General features: G+C 49.9%; 1 protein-coding gene across 2 annotated transcripts in view; it reads right to left on the bottom strand.

Moving 5' to 3' along the window:
• Nucleotides 1-17982, bottom strand: part of CORO2B (coronin 2B) — a 139357-nt gene that overhangs the window by 21809 nt on the left and 99566 nt on the right. For both annotated transcript variants that reach the window (XM_060153114.1, XM_060153122.1), the window contains exon 3: nt 3612-3728. In XM_060153114.1, the coding sequence (XP_060009097.1) occupies nt 3612-3728 (117 nt within the window). The remainder of the gene's footprint in view (nt 1-3611; nt 3729-17982) is intronic.

Genomic DNA, 17982 nt, shown 5'->3' with positions numbered 1-17982 from the left:
CCACACTGCATACGTGGTGTCCTGGCTCATGTTCAGATGGCTTGAGAAGCACAAGTCTCACTTCACAGTTCAGCTGCTCACCCTGGTGTTCCAAGCCTTCTCTCTCTGCTCCCAACCGCCCTTTGCAGCTGCCCCTCCTGCCCACTCCCCTCCCTGGTCACCACCCCAGGACCCCAGTCACACCGGATGACCCCGTCTCCCAAGCACACCATACGAACTCTGCTATGGTCAGAATGTTTGTCTTGCCCCCAAATTCATATGTTGAAATCCTAACCCCCAAAGCTGATGGTATTAGGAGGTGGGGCCTTTGGGGGTGGGCAATAGGTCATGAGGGTGGGGCCCTCATGAATGGGATTAGTGACCTTATAAAAGACACCCCCACAGAGCTCCACCCCTTCCACTATATGAGGACACAATGAGAAGAGAGCCCTTACCTGACCATGGTGTACACTGATCTCAGACTTCCAGCCTCCAGAACCACGAGCAATACATTTCTGTTGTTTAAAAGCCACTCAGTCTGTGGTACTTTGTTATAGCAGCCCAAGCGGACTAAGACATACTCCCTCCAGGCCTTTGCCTATGTCCTTTTCCTGGGCCTCCTAGAACATTTTCTCTGCTGTCAAAGTCCTGCTTCTCCAGGGTCTATTCAGCCCTCTAACCCCCTCTACCCTGCCTGTACCTCGGCCAAAAGTAATTCCTCTCTCCTCCCTGTGCACACAGTGCTCTGTTTGACCTCCTGTGGATGCAACGACTTCACTCTGCATCCTGAGACCAGCAGGCATAGTGCTAGGCACAGACCTCGCATCCTACAGCAACTGCCTCAGGGACGTACCAGTATTATTGCTATAAAAAGAGGAGCAACACTGAGGCTCAGAGAGGGTACATAACATGCCCTTGGTCACCCAGCTAGTAAATGGTGAAGCTGAGATTCAATTCCAGGTCCAGCAGAGTCCACAGTCAAGCTGTCACTGAAGCCAGCATCCTAGGCAGGCACACTGTGGTCCAATGCGTGTGCAGCTGAAGAGAGCCGCTTGGCTCGTGCGGTCAGGGCCAGGCCCTATGCTTTTCTTGAGCACACAGCATGGGTGTCTGGTTTATTAGCTTGGGTCCTGGAGGACGTGGCGCCTGACTCAGGTGAAATAAGGTGCTGAGCTAGAACCCGGCAGGGCCATCAGGGCGAGAGACCCCTCCCACCCTCGCCCCGATTCAGGAAGTTCAGACCTGAGGTGGAGCCAGGACAGCCAGCAACTCTGAGAGCCCAGCCTAACCTGTCCCCCGACACCCAGATGGACACTGCCCTTCTCCTTCCCAGCTGGCTCCCCGGTGAAATACGAGACACCGGGAGGGGCCTGAGGCTTCCAACACGGACTCTGTGGATTCGTGTCATCACAAGACTTCATAGATCAGGAAGAGCGTGGGCTCTGGGGCCAGCAGTCCTCCTCTCCTCTCGAGTTCTGTGACCTGACCGCAGCCCTCAGCTTGGGGTGGCAATGCCTGTCGCACAGGGTGGCAATGAGGGCTAATGGCGTATAGAGTGTCCAGCCCAGAGTGGCTGGAAAGTCAGTGTAAGGCAGCCCTGAGTTTCAGGGGTGTTTGCTCTTCAGTGACTAGTGGCGGTGGCTCAACACTTCAGCACAGGCAGGGACGGAGCGGGCTGTGGTCGCTGACACTCCTTGGACTCCCTGCACCCAGGAGAGAACAATGGACAGCACCTCCAAGTGCCCTCTCTCCCACTGAGCCCAGTCCTAACCTATACTGACCACTGAGCTCTCCAGCCCCCACCAACTCCAGCTGCCTCCTTCTCAGCCCAGGAGGCGGCCCGTGTCCTCGTTGCCCTCTGGGTTTCCTCACTTGTCCTGGGCTCCATCACCTGTGCTCATCCTCTGGCCTGTCGGTTCTCTGACCCCTGGTCACTGTCTCCGTCTTGTTGAAGAAAGTAGCCAAACCTGATCGGGCGTGCCCATCACAAGTTATTGCCCTCCCTGCTCACATGGGCCCTGCCCTTGATGCTGCTGCTCTCAGGAACCCTCTTGGGTTGACTCAGGGCTTTGACCTTCAGGAGTGGGTCAAGCCCATTCCCTTAGCCGCTCCCCACCACTCCCTTTTATTAGGTACTGTGCCAGCTGACCTCCTCCACACCCCCTAATTTATTAACCAATGGAGACTATTTACTGTGAATCTCATGCATTAGTTGGGCTATATTCATTCTCTCATGCATTCATTTATCTTTCCATTCTATCCATCTACCCATTCACCTTCATCCAGTCATCTATTCATCCAATCATCCTTCCTCCTTCCATTCAACTATCTATCCATTAACCATCCATTCAGTCTTCTATCCATCAATGTGGTCATCCATCCAAAAACCCATTCATCTAGTCACTCATCTAGCCATCTCTCCATCCGTCCATCCGTCCATCCATCCATCCAGCCATCCAGCCATCCATCCAGGTATCCATTCCCCTGAATACCTACTATGTATTTACCATGTACTAGGCTCTGTGCTGGATGCCTGGGATTCAGAACCAAAAAGGCCATGGCCTCTACTCTCAGGAGCTCTCAGGCTGGTCTGGAAAGACAGGAGACATGAGCTCCAAAGTTCCTTCTAGTTCCAATATCCTGGGAGTCTACGACCTGCACCTGGGCTATGCCAGTGGGCACTAGAGAGATGCTTGTGGCCTGATCTTCCTTCACCCGGGAACACCAGGGGCTGGAGCAGCACCCCCTCACCAGCTCAGCTGAGGCTCTGAAACCCCCTCTTGCTTCCATGCTGGGGTGTTGACATTGCTTAAGGGCAATTGAGGAAAGGCATGGGGCCCCTCTCCAGAAACACGCAGCCTGCTGCCAACACCTGACTCTACCTCCACGTATGGAAGTCAGCAGAGCCTGGGGAAACGGTGGCCAGACAGCGGCTTCACAGTTTACTCTCCCTGGATTCTTCAACTCCCCTCTCCAAACTCTCTGCTGCCTTTCTTCCCTGTATCTCATCCTTCCCACCTGTTCCCTCTTCCCTTTCCCTCCATTTCCTCTCTGTTCCCTCCTCTTCATTTCCCTTCTCCTATTTCTTCTCTCTCCCCACTAAGTGGTGGAACACATGGTGTTCAAATCCTGGGCCGCCATTTTGGGTCCTTGGATAAGTCATGACAATTCTCAGCCCAGTGTCCTCCCCTAAGACCGTGGCTCACAGAGGACAAAACTAGATGGTACACTTGTCCAGCCTGCAAGAACAGGGCCTCTTTTCCTCATGGCTCATCCACTTCTTCCCTCTTCCCCCTTCCCCCTTGTCCATATTCTTCTTCCTATCCTTCTCCTTTTGAGACTACAGATGAGTGCCAAATCACACACTTAATCTTTTTTTTCTGATTCTCACCTACAAAGTCAACACCTCCAAATGAAAACATGCTAAAGGTACAAATAGTCCATGGATTCACTCCCTCTGTCCCCTTCCCTTCCTAACTCCCCATCCTGGGGCTAGCTGGAGGGATGACCAAGAGAACAGAGGAAGGGCAAAGAAGGGAGAAGGAGGGCATTTAGGGAGGAAGACCTCCAAGAAGAAGCAGGGAGGTGCCCCCATGCACCCACCCTCCCCAGGGAGCACCCCTCTTGCTCACCGACGTGTCCTCCGAGCACGAGGCAATGATGTTGTCGATGAAGGGGTTCCACTTGATGTCCAGCACGTTGCCCTGGTGACCACAGACCTTGGGGTAGTTGGGTTCAATCCTGCCCGTCTGCAGAGGAGAGAGAGAGAGAGAGAAAGAGAGAGAGAGAGAGAGAGAGAGAGAGAGAGAGAGAGAGAGAAAAGGGAATTAGTTTGATGACCCTGGGGTGACTTGAAAGAAGAGCCTTTATCCTGGGCTTCTATACTGGACCAGAAGGTCCTTGAGGGCCCACTAATGTCTTTGGGTCCCTGCATCCGGCTGTGGCTCTGTGGCTGCAATCTCCCAACACCGAATGGTCGTGGGGAGGGTCCCACAGCAGGGTGGTGGGTGGGGCCGTGCGTGTCCACACGACAGCTGTGTGCAACTTAGAGAAAGGTGCCCCTTCCTCAAGTAAAAATGTTTAAAGTTAAGGTGTAACTATCCACCTGAACGACCAAAGCCTGGTGGGCGGCAGCCCTGGCAGTTATTGGGCCATGCGCCTGTACTCCCCGCTGCCTCTCAGGGCGGGGGACACAGCCAGGTTTGGATCAAGAGGAGGCTCTTTCCTGCTGCTCCGGGAATGAGTGGAGAGGCCTGAATCTCGGGGTCCACCCATACACTCTCATATGTTATCCTGCCTGGGATGTGAGCAGTGCCATTCCCAGATGCGGCATGCTTGTTCAGTGTGCATCTTAAAACACCTGTACCCAGTGCGCTGTGGCTGAAAGCACAGTCTTTGGAGCCACACAGGCCTGTGTTTGAATCACAGCTCTGCCACTTTTTAGCCCGGTGGCCTTTGGAAAGTCAATGAGCCTCAGTTTCCTCATTTCTTTTTCTTTCTTTCTTTCTTTTTTTTTTAAGGCTTCAGCAACTTTATTTTCAGACACATGGATACAAAATCAGCTGGAAAGCTTGAGAGTGCAGCTGTCATGAGAGAGGCTCCTCACTAGTATTGTGAAGATTAAATGGGCTAATGTGCTTAGCAAAGTACTTAGTGTGGAGGTTGTCATCATAGTGAATGCTCAATATACGATACTAGTTATTATCATACAGGTCAGACGACACTTCCTCCAGGAAGTCTCCCCTGATCCCTCAATGGATTAAGAACTCCTCTGTGAGCTCAGGGCATTCTGTGCTTCCCTCTATTATAGGCACCATCACGCAAAATTGCAGTCTGTTTCTATCTGTCTATGAGCAACTGAGGATAGGCTTCCTTGTCTCTGAATCTCCAGCTCCTTACAAGCCTGGCACACAGTAGGTGCTCAGTACATGACTTGAAAGATATCCTGCAGGGGGGATGAAGTCCACAAAAGATGGAACAAAGGGTGTGGGGGTGAGGGGTAGTTCCATGGTTAGTTGTCTATACAGGCGGCAGGGAAGGGAGGGGAAATTGCAGGCAGAGGCTGTGTCTCCATTCCCAGGTCTTTTTAATATTAGCTTTTTGGGGTGTGGAGGAAATAGAGAGGGTTTTTCCAGTCACTGCTCATCTGCTAACAGTGGTTAGGTGGCCAGAGGCACCTGAGGCAAACCTCACTGTCCTTTAGGTTCCTCAACTGAATAAGGAGGACAACCAGCTTTTGCCAAGCCCCTGCTACACGTGCCTTATATCACTACTTCCCCAGTGTGATGGGCAAGAGTTCTTTCAGAGTGTGCAATCTGCCATAACCTCTTCCCCAGCCACTTCTTGCCTGTATATCTATCAGCTCATCTCCGTATCATTTGATTTTTTGTGACACCGCAGTGGCAAGGTGCGTAGAGGAAAAAAAAAAAAAACCTAGAGAAAATGGCAGTGGTATGGAGGTAGAGAAAGAGAGGTAGAGAGAGAGGCGAAAGGCCTTGGAGGTTGTACTTAGAAGAACTTCACTGATACTGTACACTGGGGGAAATCAGAGAATGGAGGAAAAGGATTGGGGGTGTATTGCTCTCAGTTAAGAATGGGATCCCCTTTGACATTCCATGAGGGATGCAATTCGAATCGGAATATCTTTTCCAATGACTCTTAGGCCGTTGGACTATGCTTCTTTAGTTGAGACTCTGAGCAGAGACCGAGCCACATGTGGCCCTGGGATTTATTAGGGTTAAAGTAGCTTCTTTAACTCTCACAAAACCCTGGGAATTAGGCACGAGGAAATTAAGGCCCAGAAAGGTTAAGCCACTTGCCCAAGGTTACCCAGCTGAAAGCAAAGCTAGGATTCCCACACAGGTATAACCCTCAAAGCTGAGCTGAATCCTACTGGTTATTGCTAGCCAGCTCCCCTCTCTCCAGCTCTGACGTCCACAGGCAGACAGGCCCTGCATTGTCTGCTTCCACAGCTCACTTGCTCTCTGACAGAGCCTCCTCTCCTTATATCTGGTCCCAAAGGCTGCCCTGAGTAAAGCTGTCTGCATTAAGCTTTCGGCAACCAGGCAGATCTGCATCCGTCAATAGGTGGCCATCAGCTAGCAGCAGCTTCTGGCCAGCAGCCTGCAGGTGATGTCCTGGAGGGACAGGTGAAGCCACATCACTGGAATGTATTCAGAATGGCGAGAGGTCAGGGCCCTGCATCAGGAAGGGAATTAGTAGCGGATGATCCCGATGTAATGTATCCTTCCAGGTGGACCTCTGTGAATGCCTTCCTCAAAGGGGTGTGTAATGATGATTTTCATGACTGAATCATACTGTTTGCAGCCATGGGAAATGGCTCAAGGGGAGGGACCTCCTTTCAACCTGGCAGCTTTGATTTTCCCATTTTATAGAGCAGAGTTCATATAAAAAATTTTTTTTCTTTGCAGCTTTGTGGGATCTTAGTTTCCTGACCAGGGATTGAACCTGGGCCCATGGCAGTGAAAGTGCTGAGTCCTAACAACTAGACTGCCAAGAAATTCCCAAAATTTTGTTTGAAAGACAAGTTTCATTGCTAAGAAGAAAAGTATGAAAGCCACAGTTTTATAGAGAAATCATGCAACCTTTAAAGTGCAATTATTAACTCTAGGAAAGGAGCTGTATAAGAAAGCTAATACAATCACAGTGATAATGACTTGTGTACAATGTTTACATCATGGTAATAACGTAAATCCTGAATATTTATTTAAACACGAGGTGTGCTATAATATACTGGGAAGGCAGAGGTTGGAAAATTGTGTGTGTGTACAGTTAAGAGGGGAGACAGAGCTGGTAGAGAGCCAGATCCCCATCTTCCATAACAGGAAGTCAATAGACAATGTCTAAGATTTAAAAAACCAGACATAGCCGTGAAAGTATGTAACTAAGAAATACGAGGAGAAGTACAAAAAGACACAGCTCCAAACATTGGAAGCAGCTACCTTTAGGGAGTGGGAAACGAGGGGTATAGCAAAGTAGGATAGGGATCGAGGGTACAGGCCCTGGTGTGCTGGTAAATGTTTAACAACCGGTTTTCCAGGAAAAAAAAGGCCATGGTTTGGAACATATGCCAGTTTCAGTGGCAAATGCCCACTACGCCTAACTTCAAGCTACCAAGGTGATATCACCAAAAGTAGAGTTAAAAGAGACTCACAGTAGCACACCAGATAGCAGTAAAACAGTTAGTAAGGAATAAGTTTTTAACATTAGTACCTCTGTTTTTAACATCATTCATTTACTTGAAAGTTGCATAATTTAATTTTTAATAATGGTCGTGTTTAAAAACTGGCTTGCCAAACTCCTAAAAATTTAACAGTAAGCTCTCATGAGTTGGCATAAGCCAACCCCAGCACCTCCCTTGTAGTGCTATAGGTCTTGCAGTACTATTAGACTTCATGAACTCTGCACAATTATTACTCTGATAGACATAAAAATTAAAGAACAAACCAATAAAGTGCATGTATAGGTGTTCTAAAGGAAGCTTGTTCTGAAATTTTTTTTTCTGAATTTAAATAAACGTGAACAATCCTCTCCCCAGACCCTCCAAATGCCTCTGTTTTCTGTTCTACTTTCTGGATAGGGGTGTGACTACAGCCCAAATCCGAATCTGGTTCTTAACTGCTACCCAATACTGCCTTTTCATACTTGGGCTCAAGCCAACACTAATAGCTATTATTAATATAATATATTAATACAATCAAATTTACATTGATTTACAGATATCATCAAATTTAATCCTCATAACGACCCCACCTTACATCTGAGAAAACAGGTATGTAAAGAGCTTCTCAGGAGCGGAGTCAAGGTTTTGCACTGTTTTATGACTTTAGAATCACTGTTGAGATGGTCAGCTCACAGAATTGTCCCAGTGGGAGGCTTCTCAGGGGTCCTGGGGTCTAACCTGCCATCTGGTGTTTGAACCTCAAAGAGAGCTTGAGTCTCAACAGAGCTGGGGCAGAGACCTTGCTGCATGGGGTGGGGTCGGGATGCCTGTTACACAGCATCTATAATCATTAGGGAGATCTTCATGCTGTTAGGATGGGCCTTATCCTGGAGGCTTCACAGGACAAATTCAATCCCCCTTTGCTGGGACAAGACTTTCAATGTCAAATGTTGGGTGGCAGCTGTTATGTACCCCAAGTCTTCTCAAGGAGGAGCCCAGTGCTGGGGATCAGGCTGCATGTCAAACACAGCTGAGCTGCCAAAGACAGAGTTGGGGGGTGCTGGGACATGGCCTCTCAACAGGGTGCAGGGGAGTGAGAAGCATGGCAACTTTCCCACAGATCCATTTGACAGGGTCTCAAAGACTTTTAAAAGGTTCATAGCCTTTGACCAATAACCCCACTTTGGGAATTTATCCCAGTCAACAGGAAAGCATACTAAGACACTCAGTGCCATGTTATTTAAAATAGGGAACAATAATAAATGCTCAACAATGGGGCATTGCCAAAACGAATTATAGGACACCAATATAATGGAATATTATGAGGTAATTTAAATCATATTTTCAAAAAATATTTAATGGCATGGGAATTACTCAAGCTCTAATGGTAAGTGAAATAGTCAGACTCAAGTTATATATGCAAAATGATCCTTAGCTATTAAATGAAAAATACATCAAAAGTTAATAGTGGCATGACTTCCCTGGTGGCGCAGTGGTTGAGACTCCGTGCTCCTAATGCAGGGGGCCCAGATTTGATTCCTGGTGGGGGAACTGTGTCCCGCATGCATGCTGCAACTGGGAGTTCGCATGCCACAACTGGGGAGCCTGCTTGCCACAACTAAGACCTGGTGCAACCAAATAAAAAAATAATAATAATTAAAAAAAATTAAGAGTGGCAATCTCTGGCTAGTTGGATATAAGTGGTTTCTAATTCTTCCCCAATGAACATTTACAATTTCTATTAAAGATATAGATGTTATTTAAAACACACACATACACACTCACCATAGCTTTTTATTTAGTTTTTGGTACCCCAGGTGGGAGGTGATCACCACAGTTTTGATTGAAAACTATTCCTCTCCGGTTTTGGTCAAACAGGTCTTAAAGAAATGAGATGCAGACTGGGGTCGACCAGATTTATGTTCCAGAAGCTTCTGTGGAACACAGATGTATCTGCTTATATAGGCTTCTTTACTGCCTTATTACGATGCAGATAGTTTAGGGGAAAATAAGATCCTTGAAACTGAATAAAATTATATAACTAATTGAAAATAAGTTTTAGAGTGCGTGTGTGTGGCGTGCGTGTGGGCAGGGCAGGCCAGGCCCTGCCTTGGCGGGTTGGTAGGTGTGGCTCACCCAGCAGGCTGCCAGGGGAACGGCGCGTGCCCTGGGCCTCAGTCCAGGCTTTATCTGAACCCATTGAACTGAATGAGGACGAGATATTTTCAAAACAACCTGCACGACAGCTTCAGCTTCCTAGAATTTCCCATGGCTGCAAAGCTGAATTCTGTGCACAGAAGCAAAATGTTTTCTTACCTGGGGTATCAGCGTAGTGAGGCAGAAAGAACAGACTTAGCAAGAGGTAGGGTTTCTAGGCCCAGTCCCCATTCACCTCACCAGCTGAATTACCTTGAACATGGCCCTTGGCCTCTCTGGGCTTCCCAGATTCCTAGACCCTGGGCTAATGCCCTCTCTGCTTCTTCGTGGCTGCCCTTTTTACTGTATGAAGCCAGGCACACCTGCAACTGGAGGGCCTTGCTTCTGGCATACCAGGACAGAAGTTAGGGATGCACACCAGGTCACGGGAGGGAAATACTAATGATAACAAAAAAGACGAGGGTGATAAAGGACCATTTGACAAGTGCTTCAAAAGTGCCTTGTGGGGCTTCCCTGTGGCGCAGTGGTTGAGAGTCCGGCTGCCGATGCAGGGGACACGGGTTCATGCCCCCATCTGGGAAGATCCCACATGCCGCAGAGCGGCTGGGCCCGTGAACCATGGCCGCTGAGCATGCGTGTCCGGAGCCTGTGCTCCACAACGGAAGAGGCCACAACAGTGAGAGGCCCGCATACTGCAAAAAAAAAAAAAAAAAAAAGTGCCTTGTGCTCAGCAATTTGTATACATCATTGTATTTAAGTCTGAAACAAAGTTTTATTAAATCCAGCAAGGACCTACTGGATAGCACAGGGAACTCTGCCCAATATTCTGTAATAACCTAAATGGGAAAAGAATTTGAAAAAGAATAGATACGTGTATATGTATACCTGAATCACTTTGCTGTCACCTGAAACTAACACAACAGTGTTAATCAACTATGCTCTCCAATATAAAATAAAATTTTTTTTAAAGTTTTAGTAAATCCTTACAACCCTCCTGTAACAATCCATTTTCTGGATGAGAAAACCAAGCTCTGGGCCATGATTTGCCAAAGGTGATGCAGCTGGGCCAGGAGGAGTTGCAGTTTGCACTGGCTGTTGTCTGGCTATGCTGCCCTCCTATTTCAGAATGTAGAGACTTGATAAATTAGGGGGAAAAGTCATACATCAGAAGTAGGGCCTCAGAATTTCTCATAAGGTTCTCAGAAGGGGCTGGCAGGCAACTCAGTTGTGAAGACCCTTATACTTGCTCCTGAAGACCCGCACTTCCCCCACTCTCTCTCCCCCGTCCCCCTAGTGATTCTCAAACTTTGCTTTTTTTTTTTTTTGCAGTACGAGGGCCTCTCACTGTTGTGGTCTCTCCCGTTGCGGAGCACAGGCTCCGGACGCACAGGCTCAACGGCCATGGCTCACGGGCCCAGCCGCTCCGCGGCATGTGGGATCTTCCCAGACCGGGGCACGAACCGGTGTCCCCTGCATCGGCAGGCGGACTCTCAACCAGTGTGCCACCAGGGAAGCCCTCAAACTTTGCTTTTGTTTTAGAATCACCTGGGAAGTTTTAAAAACCCCAGGGGCCCGATGGGTACCCCATATCAATTTAATCACAGTGTCTGGGAGTGGGCAGCCACGCTTCAGTATTTTTTTTTTAAAGATTTCCAAGTGATTCCATTGGGCAGTGAAGTTTGGGAACCACTACCCTAGAGGCTCCATATTCTGCTGGGGCCTCAGGGAAGCACCTGCGCTCATTCATTCTAGGACAGGGGCGGAGACCGTCAGTGTTACTCGATGTAGGTGCAGGGGGTGGGGTGAGAAATCAAAAAACAGTATTGCGTGTTTCATGCACGCCCAGATAAAGCGAGTAGCAAGATAAACGGTCACGTCAGGTGCTGTACAATTTAAAGGAAGCCCCAGGGCAATGGATAACCCTGACACAGGAGATGGGTGAGCTAATGGTGGCACCCCAAGCTTCCGCGTGACAGATGTTTGGGGATCCCCACCCCTCTGCCTCCGTCATCACACTCCCTCTTCCACGTGCTGCCCCACGCATCCCAGACCATCCAGGTAGGCTGCCTGCCGTCTTCTCTCCTCTGGATGGAAGGTGACATTAAATGAGAGAGTTATTATACAATGGGCACTGTAGTCCTTCTCTCCAAAACTCTGGGCAAAGTCAGGCCCCCTGTGTCCAAGCCTCTGGGGTGTGAAGGAGGCCTCACCCTCCAGCTCACAGTCCTTGACACTTCACAAAGCGCTTACACATGCATTATCTAATTAGTACTGCCCAGGGAAGGGGTGACTCGAGGAAACTTGAGTTTCCGGTCACCCCACGTCGCAGTGACACTAGAACGAGTTTGTGCAGCTTCAGAACTCTGAGTACCACTGTGGCCTTCTCAGCAGGGGTGAGAGGGGTGTTTCATGTTCCTAAACACTGGGTGCCCTTCGTCCAAGGTGTGGGTTGCTGTCACCCCGGGGTGTGCCCAATCTGCCAGCGACGGTCCCCCACACAGCTGCACACACAGTCACGCATGCTCACACATTTATACGCCGCTCCCCTCCATACAAGCTTCTCTCCACGCCACTTCTGCCCAGGCCTCTGCACTCCTTCCCTCCCTCCATCCCAATCAGAACTTACTGGGCTCATGTCCCACACTTTAGCGGCCTGCTGTCTTCAGCCCGTTAATCTGAAATAATGTATCTAATAAACGGGAGCCTCCTAAGGAGGACACTGGGGGTGTAATGGGTCAGTCCATTTCTCCTTGTGGGTCATCTATGTGCATGTTCACAGGAGCCTTTAGAGAAAGCCATTTGGCCCAGAAGTGGACTCTCCTGGGTTTTCAGACTCCTGGGCAGTCCTCTAGGAGATCTATTTTGGGTAGAGGGCTTTATTCATGCTTGAGCTCCCAGGACTGTCTTGCAGGATTTCTGAAGTGGGTCCACTGATTTGTCCCCTTGCCTCTAGCGTCTGCCCTCTGCAATTCTCTCCAATCCATCTTACGTAATGTTGCCTAATTCTTCTAGAGTACAGCTCTGCTGCAATAACTATTCCACTCTGAACTATCTTGACTTTAAAAGCCAAACTCCTTATGGGACATCAGAGCTACTGTGGTCCCAGCCTGACCCCGCTTTGACATAACAGCCCACCCCACTGCACGACACACACATGACTATACACACACCCCTAGCCTCCAATGCTCCCGCCGCCTAGATGACCTTTGGTTCCTGGTTCATCCCTGCCACCAGGCTGTGAGCACCTCAAAGACAGTGACCTTGGCCCAGGCATCTTCAGAGCATCCTTCAATGCCAGCTCATAGCAAGAACTCAAGCTGGGTGAACGACTGTCACCCTGTTTCCTACCTCTGGGTCTCTACTCATGCTGTTCCCTGAGACCAGACTCCCTTCCCTTCTTGTGCATGTCCATTTTCGTCACCCAGAAAATATCACCCAGGGAACAGACACATCCCTGTACCTTCCTCATGCCGGGAGATAATTCTGGATCCTGCTCTTCTGACCTTGAGAAATTCTAGATCTGGGGCTGAGCTTCGGGGTAGGTTCACAGTCAAACGGCAGCATGTACAGCAAAGGCTGTGATGCTCTAAAGTCAGTCACCCAGTCAGACAGAAGTTCACGGCGAGACCTCAGGAAGCCTCCCAACTTCATGACTTCCTGTTTTGATTCTCCCCTCCAGTCTTTTTATCTTTGTGTTTTTCAAGCTGGAAAGGGTTTGCTGGTTTTTCCAGTCGAAATCCCTACTGTGTATGTGCGTGTGTGCGTGCGTGTGTGCGTGCGTATGTACTGGGGGAGAGTGTGGGAGTAGGTCCCCAGGGGCGGGGGAGTTTGTTTGCGGAAGAGATGTAGGGAATTCTGTTTCTCCTGGTATCTGAGCACTTGGAGATGAACTCGGTTTTCCCAGGCTCCAGGAAGAAGAGTGATGGGGCCACCTTTGTCCTTGGTCCTGGGCAGTGTCCTGTTGCAGAGCCCAGCAGAAGAGATAACAGACTCCTTGAGGCTGGGATAGGAAGAAGTAGAGGAACAGTGGATGCATGAGTGAGAGAGAGAGAGAGAGAGAGAGAGAGAGAGAGAGAGAGAGAGAGAGGGAGGGGGGGGAGAGAGAGAGAGAGAGAGGGGGGGAGAGAGAGAGAGAGAGAGAGAGAGAGGGAGAGCGAGAGAGAGAGAGAGAGAGAGAGAGAGAGAGAGAGAGAGTGTGTGTGTGTGTGTGTGTGTGTGTGTGTGTGTTGGGGAGAGGCCTGCCTGGGACCTCAGAGCTCATGCTGGCCCCTGTGGTTTCCTGATTACTGGCCCCTTCTTATAAAACTCTGTGCTAACACACATGAAGAAAATAAGAAAATTCCAAACTCAGTGTGCCTGATGAATCTGCATGGGGGGTGGTTTTTGATGGGGTGTCCTTGTCCTGGAGGTGTGGATTTCTAGCCCTGGCTACTCACAGGGGAGACAGACAAAGAGCTGGACGAAGTGTAGGGTGGGCTGTGCTTTGGTGGGGGAAATGCCAGAGCACAGGAGAGGGGCAAGTACTTGAGGCTCTGAAATCCAGAAGGCCTTCCCAGAGGAGGTGTGGAAGGCCCGAAGGATTGATAGCACACAGCCACGGACGGCGTGGGGAATGCTTAGGACCCAGAAGGACCAGCTCCTGCAAAGGCTGAGGAATATTTGGGAAAGCCAAATAAGTAGAAAGAAAGGCCACAGAGAAAGGCCCAGATCAGAGGGTTCAGGAACTTGCTGGTCTCATGAAGGAGTCTGGACTCTACCCCATGGGCCTAAGTATAATGGGGCTGGGGACCACAGAGAGAAGGAGAGTCCCTCACACCCAAGTCACCCCATCATGTCCCAGTGTCCCACAGTGGGGAAGGAGGGGAGCGAGCCAAAATCCATAGCTGTTGGAAATGCGAAAGAATTGGCAAAAAATACATAGCAGCATCTATGAAAACTGTGGGGGAAGCCATAGTGCTTCTTCTACAATGGGTAGAAAAGCAGATTTCTGGCTGTGGCAGAGACGCAAAAGCGAAGAGGGCTCGCACCATCTCCAGGCTGTCAACACCAGCCCTGCCCTTCTCCCCTGCCACAGAGTCAAGAGGATAAAAATCCCTATTTCCATTTGCCCATCTGGCCCAGGGAAAAGGAGAGAAAGGTGGACTCTCCCGCCTGAAGCCCCTCCTGCAACCTCCTCACATACTTACTTCCCCTGCAGAATGAAAGGAAACTCATTTGGGGCCATTATTTTCGGCCAGCCCACCTGGGATTCGGGGAGCATCACTAAACCTCTGTTCCCAGTGGACAGGTCAGCAGCCCGGGAGTCAGGGGACCTGGGCTCATCTCAGCTCTGCCGCTCACTGGCTGGGTGGCCTGGGACAGGTCTCTGTGTCTCAGTTTCTCCCTCTGAAAAGTGGAGACATTCTGGAGGGCTAGCGAGAACACACACAGGGTACACTTGCCACCCCTCAGGCTTCAGGCTCTACAGCAGGCACTGCTAATAGCTCACTGCCACTGCATCCCTCCTGAGCCCCGCCATCCCTGGTGATCGGAGTGGGAAATGAGATGAAGTCCGAATGTCTGCCTAGGGCCACGTGACCCCCTAGAGCTCTGACAGCTGTTTGCTAAGCCTCTGAGATCGCGGTACCTCTCTGCATTCAGAGTTGATTCCCAGAGGTCTCTGATAAATTAACCCTCAGAAATGCCTACACATTTGCCCCTTCTTCTCCAGGCCCACCATGCTCACGCCCCGCGGAGGCACGTCAGCACTCTCCCAACTGCTCTCCTTCGCGCTTGCCTCTTCCCAAACCCCAGTGTGACTTTGGCGCTCTATAATGATCACTTGCATTATGCAACTCCTCCAGAACCTTCCACGGTTGGAACCATTTGTAGGAATTTTGGCAGTTGGGTATCCAAGCCCCCTTCCTGATTTGGGGGAACTCTCCCACTGTGTGCTGTACTGATGGGATGCAGTGCCTTACCTCCCATCGTGAGAGCTGAAATGGGGCTCCTCCTACCCGGGGTCCTCTGCTGGCCAAGGAGGGACACGTAGCCTGGCTTGGCCAATCAGACCTTCCACCCGGGATGGCCAAGGACTGATTTAACTTCCTCTGGGCCCCCAGGAGCTGCCTTGGTGCTCACCTGTGTTCCAAGTCCAATTCTCCACTGCCCCCAGCTCCTTGAATCTGTGAAGGCCTCAAATCCCCTTCTGCTCGGAAAGGCCAGGGGCGACTTCTGTGGCTAGTCAGGGATCTTGACTCGGTCGGCGCCCTTATCCCTACCTCATCAGATCCAGCTCGTCTGCTTGGCCTTTGAGGGACCCACACACCCTGTTCCCCACCCTCTCTCAACCTTAGCAGCCAGTTTGCTCAACTCTATTGGGGTCATACTTCTCAATTTTAAATGCTGTGTCTCAGGTCCTTATAAAATACTGAAATCTCCCTAAATCCCAATATTTTGAGGACCACGTTTTTTTTCTCAGACTGCTTCTCACATATAGAAGAAACACAGAACTTCTTTGCCAGATCATGTGTGTCCTAACTCTTGGATTGGGAAAACATGGTCCCCAAACTGTCGAACGAGAGCCTCACCACCTTCCTCACGACACCCATCCTTGGAAGGACCTGGGCCTCTGGGCCTCTGCAAACCTTAATCATCTTTCCAGAGGCACCCTGACTCCTGTTCCTGCTAAAATGTCTCATCTGACTTCTCCACATCTTGTGATTTCCCTTTTCCTTTGCTCTCACAAGGCTTTCTTCCCATAACCCACCATTTATGATAAGAATGGCAATCATTCACTGAGGGTCTTCTATATGTCAGGCCTGAAACCAAGTGTTACTTCAATTATTTACCATGATAACTGTATGAAGTACATATCATTGTGTCCATTTTACAGATGAAGAAACTGAAGCTCAGTGAAATTAATTAACACAGTGCAAGGCCAGGATTCAAGCTTCAGTCTGTGTGACTTTTGAATTAGAATGTAAGCTAACATGAGGTGTGATGCTTGGTCTAGTTCTCTGCTGTAACCCCAGCATCTGGAATCATGCCTGACTGATGGCAGGCTCTCAGTAAATTTTTCTTGAATGAATTAATGATGCCATAAACTGTGGACCTAATCAGGTCCCCTGTACAGTTGCATGGGTTGTACACTGCACAATTCAAGGGGGTCCCATTCACACAGTGTGCAGCCTTCTGTGGTGCTCTGGGCTTAGCCCTGATGCTGCCCTGCTTCTTCATTTAGCACCGCCTTGTGTTGTTTGCTTTGTTTCATGGTTGTTGTTTGTCTTTCCCAAGAGGTTATCAGTACCTTCATCTTAAATGAGATAATCATGGAGGGTTCTCAGCAGAGTGTGGGATACAAGTGAAACCTAAGAAGTATAAGCCATGCTTCTTACGCCCTCTGGCCACAAATACGATGTCAAGTTTATATTCAAGATCAAATGATTCCTCAATCACATGCTGCCAGTTACACAGATGCTACTTTTGTCAGCAGTGGGAGTGGTCACAGGGTATCATCCACATTCTCCCGAGCTGGGCCACTCCTCTGCCTTACCTCTTTGGGATTATTGACTGAGGAGCGAACCCACCATCCATCAAGAGGCCCAACACCCACCGTCTTCCTTGCTTAGACACCACGAAGACTCAGCCCTGGGCTGCCACTGCCCCATGGAAGCTGTGAAATGTATGGGCAGAGCAGGGGCCCTCTGGCTCAGACCCTCAGCCTTGCTCCATCAGGGACATCTAAGAGGCCAAAGAAAGAGCTGTACCACCTCCAAGGCAATGGCCCTGGAACCTCAATGGCCTTGAAAATGCCCTTTAAATAGCAGGTGAGCAGCCCAGTCCTTAGATGCCCCTTCCTCTCCCAAGCCCTCTCCCTGCTGAGGCTGGTGACCCTCAGGGGCTGGGGCTGGTGGGAGAAGGAACCTATTGCAGCACTTCAGGCTCTGAAGCTCCAGGGTCCAGTTTCAGCTCTGCTCTCACTGATGAGTGACTGAGCAAGTTCCTTCCTCCTGGGCTTCACTTTCCTCATGACACAATAAACATAAGCTCACTGGGCACAGCGCCTGGCACCAAATAAGCATTCAATCAATATCAGCTATCGTTATCATCTGCAAAATGAGGGTTTGAGTGCCCCCTCCACCCCTGTGTTCTGCACAGCAACTGCCCCCAGGACCACACCCTCCCCTGCCCTGTGCTCAGTGTCTCACGGCTCTGTCCCCCGACCCGACGGTGAGCTCTCCAAGGGTGGGCGTGTGTGTAACCCCAGACCTAGCACAGCCCCTACACATATGCCCAGAAGTGGCTGGTGAACAGAACTGAAATATCAGGGCCCTTCCAGCTCTGATGGTCTATGGTTATAAGTTGAACCTTCACCCATATGCTCATCAAACACAGACAAGGACCCTTCCTGGGTTTGGCACTGGCCACCTAGAGAAGAAATCCCTCCTCCGAATGCCAGCTCCATGACAATATGTGATTTTCTTAACTGCTGTATCCCCAACACCTAGCACAGTGCCAGGCACATAGGAGACTCTACTGATAAATATTTATTGAATGAATGCATGAGTGGGAAGCAGGTGACATTTCCAGGAAGGCCCACACCCTCCCTCACTCACCTGGAGGGCCAGGGCAGGGATTAGCTCCTACTGTCAAGCCGAGATGGGCTGTCGGGGGGGCAGGGA

The sequence above is a fragment of the Lagenorhynchus albirostris genome, chromosome 1 (genome assembly GCF_949774975.1).
Source record: "Lagenorhynchus albirostris chromosome 1, mLagAlb1.1, whole genome shotgun sequence".
NCBI classification, from domain to species: Eukaryota; Metazoa; Chordata; class Mammalia; order Artiodactyla; family Delphinidae; genus Lagenorhynchus; species Lagenorhynchus albirostris.
Note: the sequence above shows the minus strand (reverse complement) of the source record. Positions and strands in the feature narration are given on the sequence as shown.